The 17,925-nt window shown below is 41.1% G+C and overlaps 1 protein-coding gene across 1 annotated transcript; it reads right to left on the bottom strand.

Moving 5' to 3' along the window:
- Window positions 1–557: 557 nt before the first annotated feature.
- Window positions 558–2,375, bottom strand: LOC6569522. Its single transcript, XM_032741381.1, has 3 exons — window positions 1,854–2,375; window positions 1,490–1,636; window positions 558–1,192 (listed from the first exon to the last, which is right to left on the bottom strand). Exons 1-3 carry the CDS (start codon window positions 2,340–2,342, stop codon window positions 671–673), a joined length of 1,158 nt encoding a protein of 385 aa, XP_032597272.1. The 5' UTR covers window positions 2,343–2,375; the 3' UTR covers window positions 558–670.
- Between the last annotated feature and the right edge of the window lie 15,550 nt (window positions 2,376–17,925).

The following is a 17,925-nucleotide window of genomic DNA, read 5'->3' as shown; positions in this document are numbered from 1 at the left end:
TGTATAATTAACACTAATAACTATTAAAAAAAAGGAATTACTTAAAATAAATCACAGTGTATTTAAGCAATTTCTTATTTTTTTTTGTTTTTTGTTTTTATTTTTCTTTTGATTTTTGTTGCCTGTTTCGTGTCCTTTTGCTAATTTCGCTCACAATAAATAAATAGAAATAAATTATTAAAAAAAATGCTATAAATAGATAAACAAACTACTTGAAATTATTAAGTAGCCGCGACAAATAATCAACTTTAGACTTAGAAACTTGCTGGAAATGGGTATGTGTCATTTGAATAATAAATAAATAAATACTTTTTGTGTGTGTTGGTGTGTATGAACATAAGCAGCCGCTTGACGGAAGTAGCGATGATTATAATACGATAATACAATATACATAATACTACATAGTACTAGCATAAATAATAAATAAATAAATAAATTATTAATACGTATATGATAAGAGAGCGGGGAATAGGGGCTAGGTGTAGATGGAATGAGGATTCATTAAATTCTAAAATGGCATTCGACAAATTCTTCATTGTTTTTTGATTTTTGTGTTTCTATTTTTGGCTTGGCGCCTAGCTACAGCTGCAACTGCAACTGCAGCGAGGAACTGTGAAAACAGCCCTCGGCGCTAATACTGGGTAAGCGACAATCCCTCATCGCTGATAGCTCATCGACCTCTCCGCTTAATATTGGGCACCGTTCTAGCAGGCACATTTTGCTGCTCTGCTGAACCTGAACTTTCAGAGCTCTCCATGCCGGAATTGGAGCCGGTTGATTGCTGCCTTGATCGCTCCTTTTTTATCTTCTTATCCAGATATTTATTTGAGATTTTCAGTGAATCGCTCAGGTGGACCAGAAACTTATAGTATAGCTGCTTGGTAAACTTGAGATCGCCCAGAGCCACCTCCTTGCTGTCACTCTTCGTAAATAACTCATCGAGCTTATCGTGCATGGCTCCCTTGCTGAGCACTTTGAGCTTGCTGCCATTGCTTTTCGGATGTGTTGCATTGAAGACCGTCTCGATCTCGCAGAGCACACGACGCGCACTAAGCAGCAACTCGTGGAGCTCAGTTGTGGTGTTGTCCAACGGCAGTTGATTTTCATATCTGTACTTGTAATGGGTCTTGCCCAAATACGCAAAGCTGCCAATGAATAACTGCATATTGCGGTGCCACGTCTTCAGTTTTCGCTGTTAACAAACAACAAGAAGTTAGTCAATTGCCACAAGGATAGCGAGAGAGAGAGAGAGAGAGAGAGCGAGTCAGATGTGCAAATGAAAAGGGCAAATGCAAATGCAAATGCAAACGACGATCGAACGGAGAGCCAGCGAGCCAGAGCGGAAACTGGTCTATGCCGCCCAGGGCGGAGCCGGTCCAGCCGATCGATCATCGTGCATCAAAGTATCAAAGCTTCAATGCATCAAGCATCAAGCATCACAGCTGCCACATTGCCTCTCAGTGCATCTCATTGATTGCGTCCCACTTACCTTTCTTGTGGGCTCCGTCATGTTTGGCAGGAAACTGTAAGCGCCCGCAAAAGGTTGGCTTGTGTCGGTTTCAAAATTGAGATTGTCCTTAATATATGTGTACTCTTGGCACGTGTTCAGCCTCAGTTTGCGCAAAGCAGCGAGCTTCTAAAGAGAAACAAAAAGAATGCGATCAGCACAACTCTTATATGTGTATAACTATAAGATTCGTCTTAGCTTTACTTGGAATCGAGGAAGTGGTTAGCTGAGTAGCTGGTTAGCTGATTAGCTTCCCAGCTAGAATTAATCACTTTGACTCATTTCCCAGCTATTAACAAGGTTTGTAATGATATCGGATTGGATTGATTTTTTAAGTTTCGCTTACTTGTTGTTGGGACAGGATTATCTCGGGCTTTTTGGGATCATAGCCGCCGAAGCAAGGATTTTCCCATTCTGGCGTCTTAGATGCGGTCGGCAAGAAGTATTTCAGATCGTGACTTCGTCGATGCCTGATTTGCTGACGTTGCAGCTCCCGCATTGCTGCACGCACCGCTGCTTGGGTGATCTCCTCGAAGCTCATCTCACTTTCTGCATAGTTGCCGTTGCTGGTGTTGCTGGCGCTGCTGCTGCTGCTGCTGCTCCTGCTGCTACTGCTGCTGCTGGTGTCGCTGTCGTAGCCGGCATCGCCGAAGCTTTGCGAAAGTCCGTAAAACGGATTCGCGTGCCACACGAATTGTGAGTCGGAACTAGAGCTGGAACTGCCACTGGAGCTGGCACTGCCACTGTTCGCATCATCGTACTCAAAGCCGAGCGCGAGCTGATCGTGCAGATGCCGAGCGTGTGCCAATGGCAGCATCAATGCAGTCAGCGCCATGATGAGCGTATAACTGTTAATTCTGTTGCTGCTGCCGCTGCTGCTGCTGTTGCTGTTGCTGCAACTGTGTTGTTTTTTGCTGCGGCTGCTGCTGCTGCTGCTGCTGCTGCTGCTTTGGCTGTGTTGTGTGTGGTTTTGGCAATGCTTGGCTGCAAATACAAAAAGAAATTATAAAAGAGATAAGTAAATGCAGTTAATTAGTTAATTAGTTTATAGTTTTGACTTTTAAAGCCATTTAAAGAGCTTTACCGTTGGACATGGGAACAAAAAGTCGACAAACACGTATCGCTCGTCCCCCAAACACAGCAATAATCACTTAACAAATAGCAAGAAGAGTTGCTTCCGCAGTGCAAAAATGATGCTTATTACTACTATTATTGAGAGTCAAGATTCGTTCGATTGTTAATACTGCGTGCGCGCTCCGTGGCGTCTGCTCGACAACTGCCCAGTCGCGCACTCGCACTCGTACTCATACTCGCACTCGCACTCGCATTCACACTCGCACTCAGCCACAATCGCAGCCACTCGCCATTGAGTGAGAGTGCGCTGGATGAGCAGCAGCAGCCCATTTACAAGCTCTGATTGAGTGAGAGACAGGGACAGAGATGACCAAAGAGAGAGAGAGAGAGAGATAGAGAGAGCTAGAGAGGGACAGCGTAGGCACAACTACTTGGTTTCTACTCGCATTTTGACCAAATGAATTGAGCGCAATTTTTCGAAATTGTTAAACGCCTGCCTCTTGGCTTTGTCATCGCACACAAATTGTGCGGCGCTTGAATTTCACAAGAAATTTGAATTACTCATAGTACGAGTATTTTGGGATTTTTTTTTATTTATTTATTTATGTTTTTTTTTTGCTCACAACGGTCAGAGATATTTGCCGTCATCAGCGAGCAGCCGCAGCAGCCGCAGCAGCCGGAGCAGCAGACGCAGACGCTGACCAGACAGACGAGTTGGGAGCGCAACGGCGACGTCATCGTTGACCAACTGGCTGCCGCGGGGCAACGCGACGTATGAATAATTCATACAAATCACAAATTCATTCAAAACCAGCGCTCGTGCCGTGCCGGCCGGGCTAGCGACATCGCAATCGACAACAGCGACATCAACAGCAAAAGCAAAAGCAAAACCAAAAGCAACAGCAACAGCAACAGCAACAAGAGCAGAAACAACAGCAATAAGCAAAAACAACACAAGCCACAAGCGCAAACGTTTGTTGTTATCGTAGGTCAGCGACTTCGACTTTGACTTCGCATTCGATAACGAAAACGGCAACAACAACATTAATGCTGTTGCTGTTGCTGCTGCTGTTGTTGTTGTTGTTGTTGTTGTTGTTGTTGTTGTTATCGAAAGAGCGCCGACTACGATTTTTATTATTATTTTGAATTTGAACTGATTGCAGTTTAGCAGGTGTGGGTTATTCAAAGTTCTGGTTTAACTCATGACCGATTAATCGCGATCTATAAACTTTATGGTGGGAAATGCTCACACTGAGAATACATAAGGTAAAAAACACATATGTATATGGTCAACAGCTAAAATGTGACTTGAACGTTGGATTAATAGATTGGTACAGAGATTATAATTATGGCAATTAAATTGCTGATAGCTATTCTATATTTTCAATAGCTTCTTCAATGGAACTTTACTTCTTTATCAATCAATAAATTAATTACTAAACGTTTTTGATGGGGTTCCCCATCGAAAAAAAAAATATAACAATATTTAGGGTCTCAACTAAAGTTTTATAATCTTGGCGATGATTGAGTGTTATATATATATATATTATTTTTTTTCAATTGCTGAGAACGTCGCTCCAAAAATGATTAAATTTCACCATGATCGTAAGTTTTGAATTACCCGTGAAAATTTATTGCTTGACTCTTTGGTTTTTTCTACTTTTTGTTAGTTGTTACCGGTTTTTTTGTTTTTTGTTATTTATTTATTGTTTTTTTTTTTTTTTTTTTGTGGGTGTGGGCCTGTGGGGTCTCATGGACTTTAGGAGTTTGGACCCGATGAGCAGTACTTACTTTTGTGGCACATTTTTGCAGATGTTTGGCAAGTCACTTGGCACCGGATTGGTTTAATGTTAATGTTAATCTTTATATTAATGTTAATGATAACTTTAGCGTTAACGTTAAACGTTAATAATACTATTTGAGGCGTGCTCATGCTCCGCGGGGGAAGAACACTGACTAATTACTTTTTGTATAATGTTTTTGTGCTTATGCAATTCTGACGGTGTTTCTGTTATTTTTAGTTTCAGTACAAGTTATAGACTTAAAGATTTAGCTTCAGCTTGGTTTCGGTTCGTTGTTGGATCCGCGATTATCATTGGCGTGCGTCTAAACGAGACTGATTCATGTTTTCAGCATGCCGTAGTAATTTATATTTATACAAAAATCGTCGTGCCGCCTGTAAGGCAGTCCCAGACGCAGACGCCAGCGTCGACGCAGACGTCTACGCCGACGTTGGCGTATTCGACGCAGTCGCCGTTGCTGTTGATTTCATTGATAGTTCGTTGTGGTTTCCAATTGGCCCGCGCTGTTGCTGCTATCGCTAACGGCGTCGCAGTCGGCGTCACAGCCGCCGTCGTCAGTGCCACCGACAACAACGCGTCGCTGGAGACGCAGACGTCAATTCTATCGTGCGAAAGAATCGTTGTGGAAATTTTGCGCCACGCTTATAATTATTGTTTGATTTGATTTTATGACAACATAAGCATTGGGTACCCCTCCCCTACACATACACATGCACACACACACCCTCGACCACACCACACCACTCCACACCACTCCAGACCACTCCACCCCACCTTACCTCACCTGCCGCCCACCAGCCGGCGCACATACGTACTATACATGAATATGTGTACCGTATTTATCCAGAGATATTGTATTTGCCTCATATCAATAATTGGCGTAATTGGCCACCGCACTTTTGGCCGGCAATCAGCTGGCAACAGGCGAATTTCATGATCATCCAGCACAACGCACCCCTTCACGCTTCCTTCCGTTGCCCACAAACTGCAGTGGACATGCATTACGGCTGTGGGAACTTTTCCAGTGATTATGGTGTCAGCACCTACTCCTGCCTGCCTGCCTGCCTGCCTGCCTGCCTGCCTGCCTGCCTGCCTGCCTGCCTGCCTGCATGCCAGCCGGTTGCCTTATCACTGAAGCTCTGGAATTACGTCAATGCTGGCAATGCCAACTTCGTTTGGCTCATTCTTAATATTAACTCCATTATTGGCTGTGCTCCAGATTTAATTGTTCTTTGACGCAGTTTCGCAACTTCTGACTCATCCAAAGATAATTGGCACATCTCACTCCTCTTCTGAGGCTTTCAACACTTACGAAAAACCCTTAAGTGCAGTTTTGATTCCAATTGTATTTAAATCACAAACAAATCTGCCAATCTAAGGCACAGTGTATGCATGAATTAGGCATCCCCATCTTGATCAGCATCAATAGACGGAAGGGAAAATTAACAAATATTATGAAATAGTATGAAGTTATCTCACCCATTCACAATAGATGCACAGAGCTGCCACTAACCACTATAACTGGCTGGTAGGCCAGCTGTGTTGACACTAAAATCATTAGCTGGACAATGGCTATATCGTGACCAATGGCTGGCAGATTTATAACGTGAGGCCAAATTTGATAATATTTATCGTGAACATTTGGAAAAGCTATCTAGTTATGCACTCAGAGAAATTATGTTGATCAAAATTCATTTGCTCTCTTAGCTCAGACTCTGGTTTGCATTGGGTTTATTACTATCCAAATCTTTGCTCAATTATATTTAAGCAGTACATTTTGACTACAACTAGAAGCAAATATTACTTCTTTCAAACAAACAGACTTAAACCAGTCTTTGCATATTGAATGTAAGTAACTGTAACGAGCAAATTTTGACTTATAAATAGTATTCGTGAATAAGTTAATTGACCAAGTGTTCCGCACACATAAATATGAACGTACATATATATAAAGATATATAAATATATATATGTATTTATTAGTGTTTATCAATGAGTTCACCACAATTGTTTATAATCATGACGGCACTTCAAAATTTGGCACTTTTATTTGGGGTTCAATGTACAAATCACAAATGAGACCCCCCCACAGGGTGAGTACTCCTATGACCCATATCGCTGATTGTCTTCGATTTTGAGCTGTGACGCGTCGCTGATAAGCATTATGAAGTTCCAAAATTTAAATTGAAAAGTATTGATATCTATCATGGTATTACATGCAAAGTGTGGCTAACAAAAAGAAACAACATTTTCGAGCACAATAACGGCGTAATTGATTTATGGCCAAATTGAAATAGTCTCTTACGAACTCTGATTAGATAGCTAACAGATAGCTGCTATAGACACCTACATATATATAGAAACGTATTGTAAATGATGTAAGAGCATTAAATAATAATGAATAAAAGATTAAATATATCTTAATTTGTGTGCGTGCGTGTAGTTGCTCAAAAGTAAATTAACTGTAGTAGCTAATTATTTGTTTGCAGGTATGATAAATGTCTCTAAATGCTATCAGAACTCGATTTGAGTCACAGCGCCATTAAGGCCATATCTTTGCACTTTTATTGGCCACTATTCACATGGCAGGCCCCCACTGTATGCCTGTATGCTTCCCAAGCCGACAAGGACAACTGGGACAAGGTTGGGTGCGGGGCAACAGACAAAGAACACTGCACAACACAACAAGCTAGCCAGGCTAGCAATTATTTTGATAACAATGCTAATAATAGTACAGTTTTGTTAAATACTATAATTGGAAACTGATTTAACAACAGGGCTTTGACGGATGGCCTCTGTGTTATCGCCTCGTCTGGCCATTTAAAGAAGGGAATCACCTTGGGGATTGACTAATGTGGCGCTATTTAGTGACACACGTTCCATGAACCGAAAGACGACATGCTTTACACACATATCATGCCCAAATAGTTGCTTAACAGCGAATATGTTGGGGACAATTGACTGTACAAGACTGGGCAAGAAGTCACAGCCAATCGGACGTTGAGTCACTGCAGCAGGGATGGGAGCGTGGTGTTTGAGAGCTCGTGGCTCGCGACATGAGGCTCGTTCATGATGTGGGGCGCTGCCATAAAGTCAGCTGAGGCCACATGGCATATTCAAATGGCAATCTATAAATATATGCATTGCTAACTTGGTACTATGTTTATCGCTTACACAGGCCAGAGGGGGCTGCGACGTGCCGCAACGCGCTCTGATATGTTGTGACGTATGCGCAACGTCCTGTGACGTTGGCGTGGTGGCCAATTGCGAATTCGCATTAATTCCTGTTATTATCACTGGTGTTTGCTGTATGCTGTTTGCTGTTTGCTGTTTGTGTTGTGTGTTGACATTTAATGCGAACAAATCGCACCCCCAATGCGTAAATTTGATTTGACGATTTGTCTGATTATATTATTAATAATTGCCGACATAATTGAAAGCGATACTTATCAGTCGACACAACACACACACACACACACACACACACACACACACACACACACACAATCAAACAAACGCAATCAGCCCAATTACCTTTTGACATTTGCATTAAAAGACGCAACAAGCAGCAGGCAAGAGGCAGCAAGCAGCAAGCAGCAAGCAAGTGGCACTTGGCGGGGTGAGGGGCTGCTGCCTGGCACGGCTGCGATGACTAATTGATAAGTGAGCGCACTTCTCTTTTATCGTGTGTGTCGAGTGTCGCCAGCTTTACGCTGCTGCCTTGCTGCTCACCTATGTTGCGGTTTCAGCGTCTAATGTGTCAACGGTTGTCGCGTGCGGCTCGTCGCTCTGATTGCTGACACCCAGCAGCAGTCAGCAGGCAGCAGCTACACGTGTCGCTGGCTAAAATTAGTCACCTTCTTTAACTGCAGTCGCATTTGCGAAATCTCCAAATCCCAAGACCACAGCGGGAATATTATAATGCTGCCAAAATAAGTGATGAATCAATAACTGAAGCATCCGTCATATATGTATGTATACTGCAATGATGCAGGCTAACAAAAAATTAAAAATGAAATTGAAATTATTAATATGAATGGTTTTACTGTTATTCAATGATAAATCCACTCGTGTGGGGAAATTCACAAGCTGCAATTGCCAAACCACATGACAGCCAGCTCATTATGCGAAAGCATGACAAGTGTATTTCAAATATCTCCACGCTCTCCGCAGCAGACGCATACACAGACGCATACACATACAGATGCAGAGACCGATTTTCATGGATTTTTGTTTTCACTGACAGATCTGAGCGGAATGCCATGTTTGGAGTTAAACTCATCGCATCTGAATTTTCTCTTGAGCTCGGCCTATATGCGACTTCCTCTGCTCCGCGTCTCGTCGTCTGTTCGGTTCATCGCTGAGCAAGTCTTACACATCATGCAAACACTTCCGTTTTAACATTTTGGCGGATGCTGCCGTCGTCACACAAACAAAGAGAGCTAGCCCGTCATAGCACAGCACAGCACAGCACAGCACGTCAGCGACGTCATCGTCGGTCATGATCAGCGTTGCCAAAAATATACAACACAAGCACAGATCATTTTGCACGACCAGCACAATCCCTGCCGCGATCCTCACGTTGCCATGGCCCACTTAAAACTGGGAAGAACAGAGCGGAGCAAACAACAAATAGTTTGTGTGGGTCAGTTCAAGTGTAGAGCAATTGATGAGCAATTATTGCAGCTAAGTGGTCAAGCATTCCGATTGCGTTCGTTGTGTATTGCGCGCACCACTCCACTCCACTCCACTCCACCCACCCCACGCAATCCACTCTCCGCATGGGTTTATTTTGCTGTAATCAAACTGAAATTATTGTTGTTATTATTTTATTACGCTATATATCATTACTATTATGGATTTGCTTGGCAGGGAACAGACATATAGCGACATACATACATATATGTAGACAAGCTACTGATTCATTACACATGGCAGTCGACAAGTCTAGTTCGAAAGGTTTCAAAGCAGTTTCATTTGAAAGTAGATACTCGAAGATTGTTAAATAGCTTGTGTGTCTTTTTATTTACTTTTTTAATTAGCATTAAATTTGTAATGGCTGTGAATAGTTTGCACTCATCCATATCTTATTGGTTTGGTTCGAAAGTAGATTCCCGAGAGTATCAAACAGTTATTTCTTTTTTTAATTGCTTGCACAAATCGATTGAGATTCGAAATAGTTTTACATCGATTTAAAAATATTCGAAATATAATTTTATACACATCCCATTGCCCATCCATGCTGCAAACCTCCGAGTCTTTTACATTAACCTACTTATCGGAATATAATTATTATTCGTCAATTTTTGATTCAAACTATAGAATAGGCATTTAATTATATATTTGTAGTTTTGTTTTGCCAGTAATGGGAATGTAAATGAATATAGAATAACTTCTTTGTTTATATTTGCATTGCCACAAAATACGAATAACTATTTGGGGCATGTATGAGACGAATTAGATACGAGTATCATGGCATTTATTTTGTTTGGGCTGATTCTCGTTTGCTGACAGTTGTCGTAGTTTTGCATTCAAGTGCAAGTGGCATCGGCTTGCAGAGTGGACTTGAAAGTGTTTCGTGTCTCGTTATTGAAATTGCAATTCAAGATTCTTCACGTACACGTACGCCCAGACTCAGACTCGGACTCAGAGGCAGAGTCAGACCCAGAGCCAAACCAAGACCAAGACCAAGACCAAAACTAAGACCCAAGCGAAGACCAAGACGAAGACTACGGCTATATAAGCCATACTGATATATGCAAACGTACTAAGCATAAGTGTAAGTATTATGTGTGTAAGTAAGGGTATATACATGTGTGTGTATGCCCATATAATCTATACTCCATGCCGCTCTCCATACGCATCGAGTTGATTTACATATGCGGCGCAACAACGGCAGGTCATAAAAATAAAAATAAATCTCCGTCTCTGGATTTTGCTGTTAAAAACAACCTGACCATGTCGTGCTTGTGCCAGAGCCTGTGCCTTGAGTGGCGTTTTTGTGATTCTTCTTCTTTTCTTTTTTTTTTGTTATTTCTTTTTTTTTTTTGTTTTTGACTGCAAGTTGCAACTGGCAACTGCGGCGGCTTCAAATGTCACTGTGGCACACTCAAATTGGCACTTCATGTTGGGCAAAATATGACCCAGAAATCAGAGCGCGGGTGCGGAGACTGTTGACTGGAGACTGCTGGGCGGCAACTCGCAGCCAAAACACTGAAAGACGTTCCGATTTTCTCTAGGGAAACTGTTTGCCTCAGCAGCAGCCGCCGCCTACGTTGCGGTTCGGGTTCGGGTTCGGGTTTGGTTCGGTCTGGCCATGGCATTAAGTCTAAGCCTGACCATAGTCAGTGTCTGGGATCCCACACTTGTTGTTGTTGTTTCTGGTATTGTCGCTGCAGTCACCGCAGTTTCCTTGTTTATTTATTTATTGTTTTTTTGTTGTTTTTTTTTTTTTTTTGTTTTTGCTTTAAGTAGTATTTGTGCTTGCAGGCGTCGGCAGCTGCGGCTGATGTACCAATGTAATAAGGCTAATGATCTTCCTAAGCGGGTAAATAGAACAGGTCTTCCAACGTGCTCAACTTAATGCTATGCTTTGGTGGGGGGGAGGGGGGGCTGAAAATTGATATCAACTGCTTTGTGCCACATCTTAATTACTGCTTTAAGGGCTCTTCAGTCCACATTGAAGCTGAAATTTCAGTCGAGTCCACGGTTTGCCTGCTCAACATTTTCAACTATAAAAAAAATAATGTATGTTTTAGCCTAGCTATTTGTCAGAGTAGATAAATTAGAAAATAATAGGTTGCACTCATATACTTTACGTGCTGCCCTCGCAAATGGCCTGCACTTGGATGTGTTGCATTGAGTGCTGCGCTTCTGTGTGCTGGTTGGGTCCAGCTTTGGTTGTAAGTATGCAATGGCCACCGTCAAAGCCGCACAAATATCACGTCAGCCACACATTCGTGAGCCAAAAGAAGAGCCACGGTATGTTGAGGAGTCTTTGATGTTGTTCTTGTTGTTGTTGTTGTTGTCGATCGTCTCTTTGGACAGACTGGACGGTTGTAAGTAGCCAGAGCAAATGTATCGATTTACAGTGCAAACAACTTGCACAACAAATGGAGCACAAGAACTGGAACAGAAACCAGCTGCAGCAGTAGGCAACGGGGCCGAGGATGAGGATGGGATGGGAAGGTGCAAGCAGAAGTTGACAAGCTGCTAACGCAGCAAAAGCGCTTACAATGTTGAAGAATCCATGTCTGGCCAGACGCAAGACGAAGTTTAAGCTGATGTTGAAGTTGCAGATGAAGAGACAGAGACAGAGCCAGAACCCAGAACCCAGAACCCAGAACCAGTGGCGGCAGCAAGTGCAACTGCAACAGCAACAGTAAGATGCCGCCAACGTTCAGACAATTAAACAAATTTGATACAGCCACAGACTGGGGACTGCGACTGGGACTGGGACTGGGACTGGGACTTGGACTGGAGTTGCATTTATTTTGAAACTGACCACAAGGTTCTTGAACTTCAGTCGACCAGCCTGGGCTTGCATATGCAAAGAAGCGACGGACTGCAGATGGATATGGATATGGATATGGACATCGACATGGACTTGGACTTGGACATGGATGCAGGGACATTTGAGGGAGGGATAAAGAGTTGGTTAGGAAGAGCTCTCAATGTAGTCTGTGTCCACGCATAATTGAGCCCCCCACATGGTAACTGTCGATGACACATGCCAATGACACGATGGAGGTTACCAGTGTGTGTTGTTTATGTGTGTGCGTGTCTGTATATGTGTGTGTGTGTGTGTGTGGGTGTTCTAGAGATTAGCTTTAAAACTGTGGTTGAAAGTTGGCGCTTTGCGGGATGGCTGGCTTGCAGCAAAGCTTATCAGTATAAATAAATAGGTGTCTGACGTCTTATCAGTAGCTGTGAATCAGCGGATAAGGTGCTGGACTCATGGAGCCGTGGTACTTCAGATTTAATTCAATAAACGGGCAGCGAACCGTGCTAATCACCTGCCAGAGCACCGGCAGCCGTTGGACTAATTAAAACCATGGCAAATGCCAAAAATAAATAAAGTGTCGCGTCGCCGTCGACATCGCCATCGTCGTCCTCGCTCCAAATCATTTCCTAATAACCCAATTAGAGCTTTCACGACCTACACAAAAAAATCAAATGCCAGCCAAGCAGCAGTAATAGCAGCAGCAGCAGCAGCACCAGCACCAGCACCAGCAACAGCAGCTGAGAATCCGGGCCAAATGCGTCATGCTCAATGCCAATGACGCCACAGCATAAAAGAGACAGACAGACAGAAAGAGAGATAAAGACAGAGAGAGAGAGAGAGAGAGAGAGTTCGAACTGCAAGACTATTCCCAAGTCAGGCATAAAGCTAAGCGCTCAGCGTCCTAATGACGTCACTGATGTTGCCAACCTGACCTACAAAATGCCCCAAATTGGCAGCGATGGGGCAGCCAAAGAAGCGAAGGCAGCTGCGTTCAACGCATGAATGAGCACAGCAACACAACAATAACATAAACAACAACAATAACAATAAAAACATCAACAACAACAACATCTACATTAGCCAGTTGCGTTGGCAACAAACTTGCCCTCAGGCATAACCAGAAATAAAGTTTCAATTGATTAGCCGTCGATCTGAAACTCATCATAAAAATTTGACTCACTGATTTCGATTGCTGGCATTAATAAAAACAACAACAAAAAAACACAACAAAAAGTATATTTAAAAAATTAGTGAAACGATTTGACACCTTTTTGAGCTTCTTCTTGCCGAAGATTGAACACTCTTAATCGAATATGCTTTCTCTAATAAGCATAAATAGGCTGTAGTTATTTTAAAATTCATATTAAAAATACATTAAATATTATATTATTCCTTAAACCAAAAAAAAGGATCAACTGTTTAAATAAAAGCTATTTGATACAGCGGATCGATAAATCAAATAAGAAATCGTAGGCCTTTTAACGCAATAAGTTCTTTCAATGGATTTGCACCTCATTTATGTCTGACATTTTTGATAAATGTATTGCAAATATTAATTATTAAAACAAAGCTTTGGAAAAGGATGCTTGTTGCGCAAAAGGGGGAAAATGATGCCTGACATTGTTCTGGGAATAGTTGTTACATTTCTTTTGAATCATTGCAACTAATCAGCTCATCGAAAAAGCAGTGAAGCGGGATAATAATGCTTAACTAGTTGTTTCATTTTGTAGATGATATAAATGTTTGAAGATTTGCAAATTCGAATTTCACTATTCGAAAGTTTGCAATTATTGATAATAAAGAGGCATTATAAGTTACACGAATTTGTGTCTATGCATTAATTGATATCTGCGATTGTATTGCGGGTAGAAGTAATCTGTGTTGTATATAACACTTTTAGAGGCAGTTAGCACTCAGCAAATAAAGTTCGTGTTGATAATATGTCAGTGCAAACATTTGAACACGACACTATCTTCAATTGGTTATCAAAAAGTTATAGCTATTTTCAAACCGGTAAACTCACTCACATTGTAATTTCGCAATGTGACTTTAATCAAGCTGAAACAAAACGCGGCATGTTCAGACACAATACAAACACCTCTGAACAACTTGATTGCCTCTACTCAGAATTGTTGGAAAATCCTAACCTAGTGCAACAAAAAGTACCTGGTTCTGTGACAAATACTTTAATGGAAACTGTAATACGAATAATTACTTAACGTTTATCTAAGATCACTCAATTCACACAAGTCTAGTAAAAACCCAAAGAATTTCACAACATTGAACTATTATTTAAGCCGCTTAAGTCAGAGATAAAAAAAAGAGCTGTAAGAATTAAAATCCCAGCGAAATTCCTATAAATATATATATATATAAATTTCACAGACGTTACTGATTAAATAAATACAAAAAGAATAGAGGGGAAGCTAACACTATTAATAAGCGCGCCCAACATGAATTTCAGCAGAATTGCGAACTTTGATTAAGTGTGGCAATGACGTCAAGGCACGCGACTCGCATTTGTCGATTGGAAACCCACCAAGTCAGCAAGTCAGCAAAGTCTGAAGTCAGATTGCAAATCAAACTGTGTCGCTATGCGGGGCAACCAACGACCTATACGGCATATCGCTCGACACTGGTTGACTGGTTGACTGGTTGACAGACTGACTGACTGACTGACTCATCGCCAACCGTAAACGTACGTAATACTATCAATTAAATCCAGTGAAAACATTAGCCCGCACTGCTGCAATTTGCATGGAAGACTATATGTATATAGGAACATATCTCTTATCAGTGGTTGGAATACACACACCCCAATGTTTTGGTCGAGCGAGGGCTCGTCTACCGCTTAATTAAGTTAGTTGTTTTTTGATTTATGATCTGGCATTAATGTTTAATCAGGTTAAATGTGCGAAAAGCAATTGTAATATTAAATGGCAGCTATCTATTAATCACTGATCGCATATCAAAATGCAATTTATTAACATAATAATTAAGGCTTGTGCGTCATTCGCAGCTGACGATCGCCGAGGCAGAACCTTCATAGATATTACATATGAAGTTCATAAATATTAACTGTTTAGCAATTAAATTATGCAATGAATTCATTTTCATCTTCAACTTAATTGTGAATTCAAACATTTGAATGTATACTACATTCATACGAAATCTGGGAATATTATTATCAGTAGCAGAATCTGTCAGAAGATGTGCATTCCTTGAGATTGAAGCCAAGTGTAACTCAGCTTAATATTTAGAACGATTATTTCTAAAACGGATATTGGTGTCCGTCTAAAGCGGTTTGCATTTCTACGCTTTATAAATATTTTCTATTCCAAGGAAACTAATTTTTTAACAAATAAAAAGAATCCTTTCGAATTGGAAGAAATTGATTGCATGCCGATTTTGTACAAATCTGGGCAATATTTGGAAAACATTGATGCAAAAACTCTACTCGCACATGGTTATTGCTATGGTATTTAATATTTAAGTTAAGATATCCCAGTTATAATACGGATGAGGAACTTATTTCCGGTTAAAACAATCCAATTTGTGATCGCTGAAATGTTAAGTGACTTAGCTTGAGGCTTTGAGAATTAACCCTTCCCAAATTGTGTCTGGGCTTTTGTTGAAGCTAGCTGAGATCAGATCCAGATCGACGTCAGCGATAAAAGAAGCGAGAAGAACAAGAAGCAGCTTTTAAATTCCATAAATAAACACTTCGAGCGGATTTTCGCAAATATTTCGCACCGTTTAATTTGTATGCATAAATAATAATTATGTGCGTTTCTCGGAAATGCGCGCGGCACTTTTTGTCTAAGGGTATTTGGTTGCCGATCTGCGATTGGATCATCAATGAGCTTTAGGATCATGAATAGCATGTATAGGATCTCACAGGCCCAAGAACTCCCAGTGCCTACCGAAAGGAAGTGCCCCAGCTGGCTTAGCGGTTTCTAAGTTCTCAGAATGCACAAGCGCATCATCAGATCGAGATGCCGATCCGTATTAATGGCAGCCAGGAAGAAACCACAAACGCTTTAACCACTTTGGCATACATTCAAAAAGTGACTCAAACTCATCGATATATCAAGTAACACACATAATTACAATTATTGACACACTGATGAAGACAAAGCGTAGTCAAATAAAATAATTCATCTTGACAAATTAATGAAGAAAATCCAACTAATTGTCTGCTGTAATATCTAATATGTATTGCTCAAGGACAACTGACTCATTCACATATATTTGATAAGGAAAAATCACGATATCAATATTATGGTCATAAGTGCTTCTGATTTGATTTTCTTTAAGACTTACAAGTCACACTCGATATTAATAATTTAAGTTCTTATTCACTTTTATTTACTTTGTATTACAAATTCAAATTGAATAATAGGAAAAATATATATTTTTTATATCGATTGGGATATTGCTGGATCTAAGATATGAGCATAAACATAAGCGTATGGAAAGCTAGACAGATGTTTATGTATGTAAGAATATAGATAATTAATTAAAGTTTTGCAATCAATCTAGCTTATGTGGCGCGTAACCGATATACACATGTGGATACGTGTGCTCGGGTGTATCACAAGTCACAGTAAGTAGCACAGTGTCACACTGACAGCCAGATGAGTCACGCCCGAGCTTGAAGGAGACCAAAGGTAAGCGTCTGCATAACTGAATGGGTGAATAGTCCGTTATTTGCTTTTGTTATCTTGCATTAGACACTGTCACACGCTTTGTTCAGTTGCTGCAAATCTACCTCAGTTGTATCCATTCAATAGGTTAATCGATTACACTTAATTAAACTTAACAAAAAAGCCGCAGCGCGAACGCAAACTCAACAAACAAAACAACAGTAGCACACAGCAACAACACAACACAACAGCAACAGCAACAACAACAACAACGACAACAACACCAAGAGCAAGAGCAACAATCGCTACCGGTGACGCCAACGGCAACGCCAACGCTCCAAGTTGTTCGCTCGCGCCTTTGATAAATAGATCTACAGATATCGGCGCTTGGGCTTCAAGATACAAATGTATCTGCTAGCTACTTTTGGCTGCTGTACAGACGCAAATGGGCCGCATATTGAATCTAATCATCTAAATTAAATGATATGAAATTATGTTATAAATATATTTACGACCACAACAACAAACAACAAACAACAACAGCAACAATAAATGGAGTGCCAATCAAGCGACAACAACAACAACAACAGCAACGCATTTAACGCGATTTTCGATCCGTTTTGCTGTTGTTTTTTTAAATGTTTTTTCCTTCTTTTTTTTGTTCGCTTTCTGTTTTTATTTATTTTTTTTGTACATATATTTTTTGTTTCTTTTTTTATGTAGTTTGTCGGCTCTTGCTGTTAATCATTTTGGGGCCTGTCTCGATTGCTGGTTCGCTTGGCGGTATCATCGAGTTAATCTTGTTAAAACAAACCGTTTCAATAAATACAGCGATAATGCAATTTTAATGCCATTAAGATGAGCACCAATTATGGCCAGCACCAGAGCCCGAAACGTTTCTGCCAATCCCCCCGACCCACCCGCGGCTTCAGTTTGCTTTTCATTTCATCTTTGACCGCAAAATCATTTGTGATCCTTTAGGCCGCGACGGCAACTTTTACATCCCATTCATATGGTTATCATTTCATACACTTGCCATAAGTTCAACGATTTTGCCATCCATCTCTCACCCGGGCCAAAATTGGCCAAAATTCCCAATCCCAAAGTGTAACTTTTGTTTAATTGAATTTTGTGGCATGGAGAAACTGTGCAAATGCTGTGCTCTATTTAGATCTCGAGTGCTGATGGAATTCGCTAGGGTATTTGCTAGGGTATTTGCAAGTCGATGTCGTTTGATTCGCTCTCTTTTTCAGTTTTCAGTTTTCAGTTCCTTGTTATTGCTACACCGGCATTGTTGCGGTTATCTTTTTCCATTCGCGTTTCGTGCACATTTGACAGACTCTATGTCAGATGCGAGGGCGGCTGATGCGAGAGGGGCAGTGGCAGGGGCAG

This window comes from Drosophila grimshawi, unplaced genomic scaffold (assembly GCF_018153295.1).
Source record: "Drosophila grimshawi isolate 15287-2541.00 unplaced genomic scaffold, ASM1815329v1 contig_848, whole genome shotgun sequence".
Classification (NCBI taxonomy): Eukaryota; Metazoa; Arthropoda; class Insecta; order Diptera; family Drosophilidae; genus Drosophila; species Drosophila grimshawi.
Note: the sequence above shows the minus strand (reverse complement) of the source record. Positions and strands in the feature narration are given on the sequence as shown.

Coding starts and splice junctions, on each gene's coding strand:
- LOC6569522 (XM_032741381.1), bottom strand. CDS start 2,342: ATGGCGCTGACTGCATTGATGCTGCCATTGGCACACGCTCGGCATCTG. Junction 1,637..1,853: donor TAATCCTGTCCCAACAACAA/GTAAGCGAAACT, acceptor GTTTCTCTTTAG/AAGCTCGCTGCTTTGCGCAA. Junction 1,193..1,489: donor TGACGGAGCCCACAAGAAAG/GTAAGTGGGACG, acceptor GTTTGTTAACAG/CGAAAACTGAAGACGTGGCA.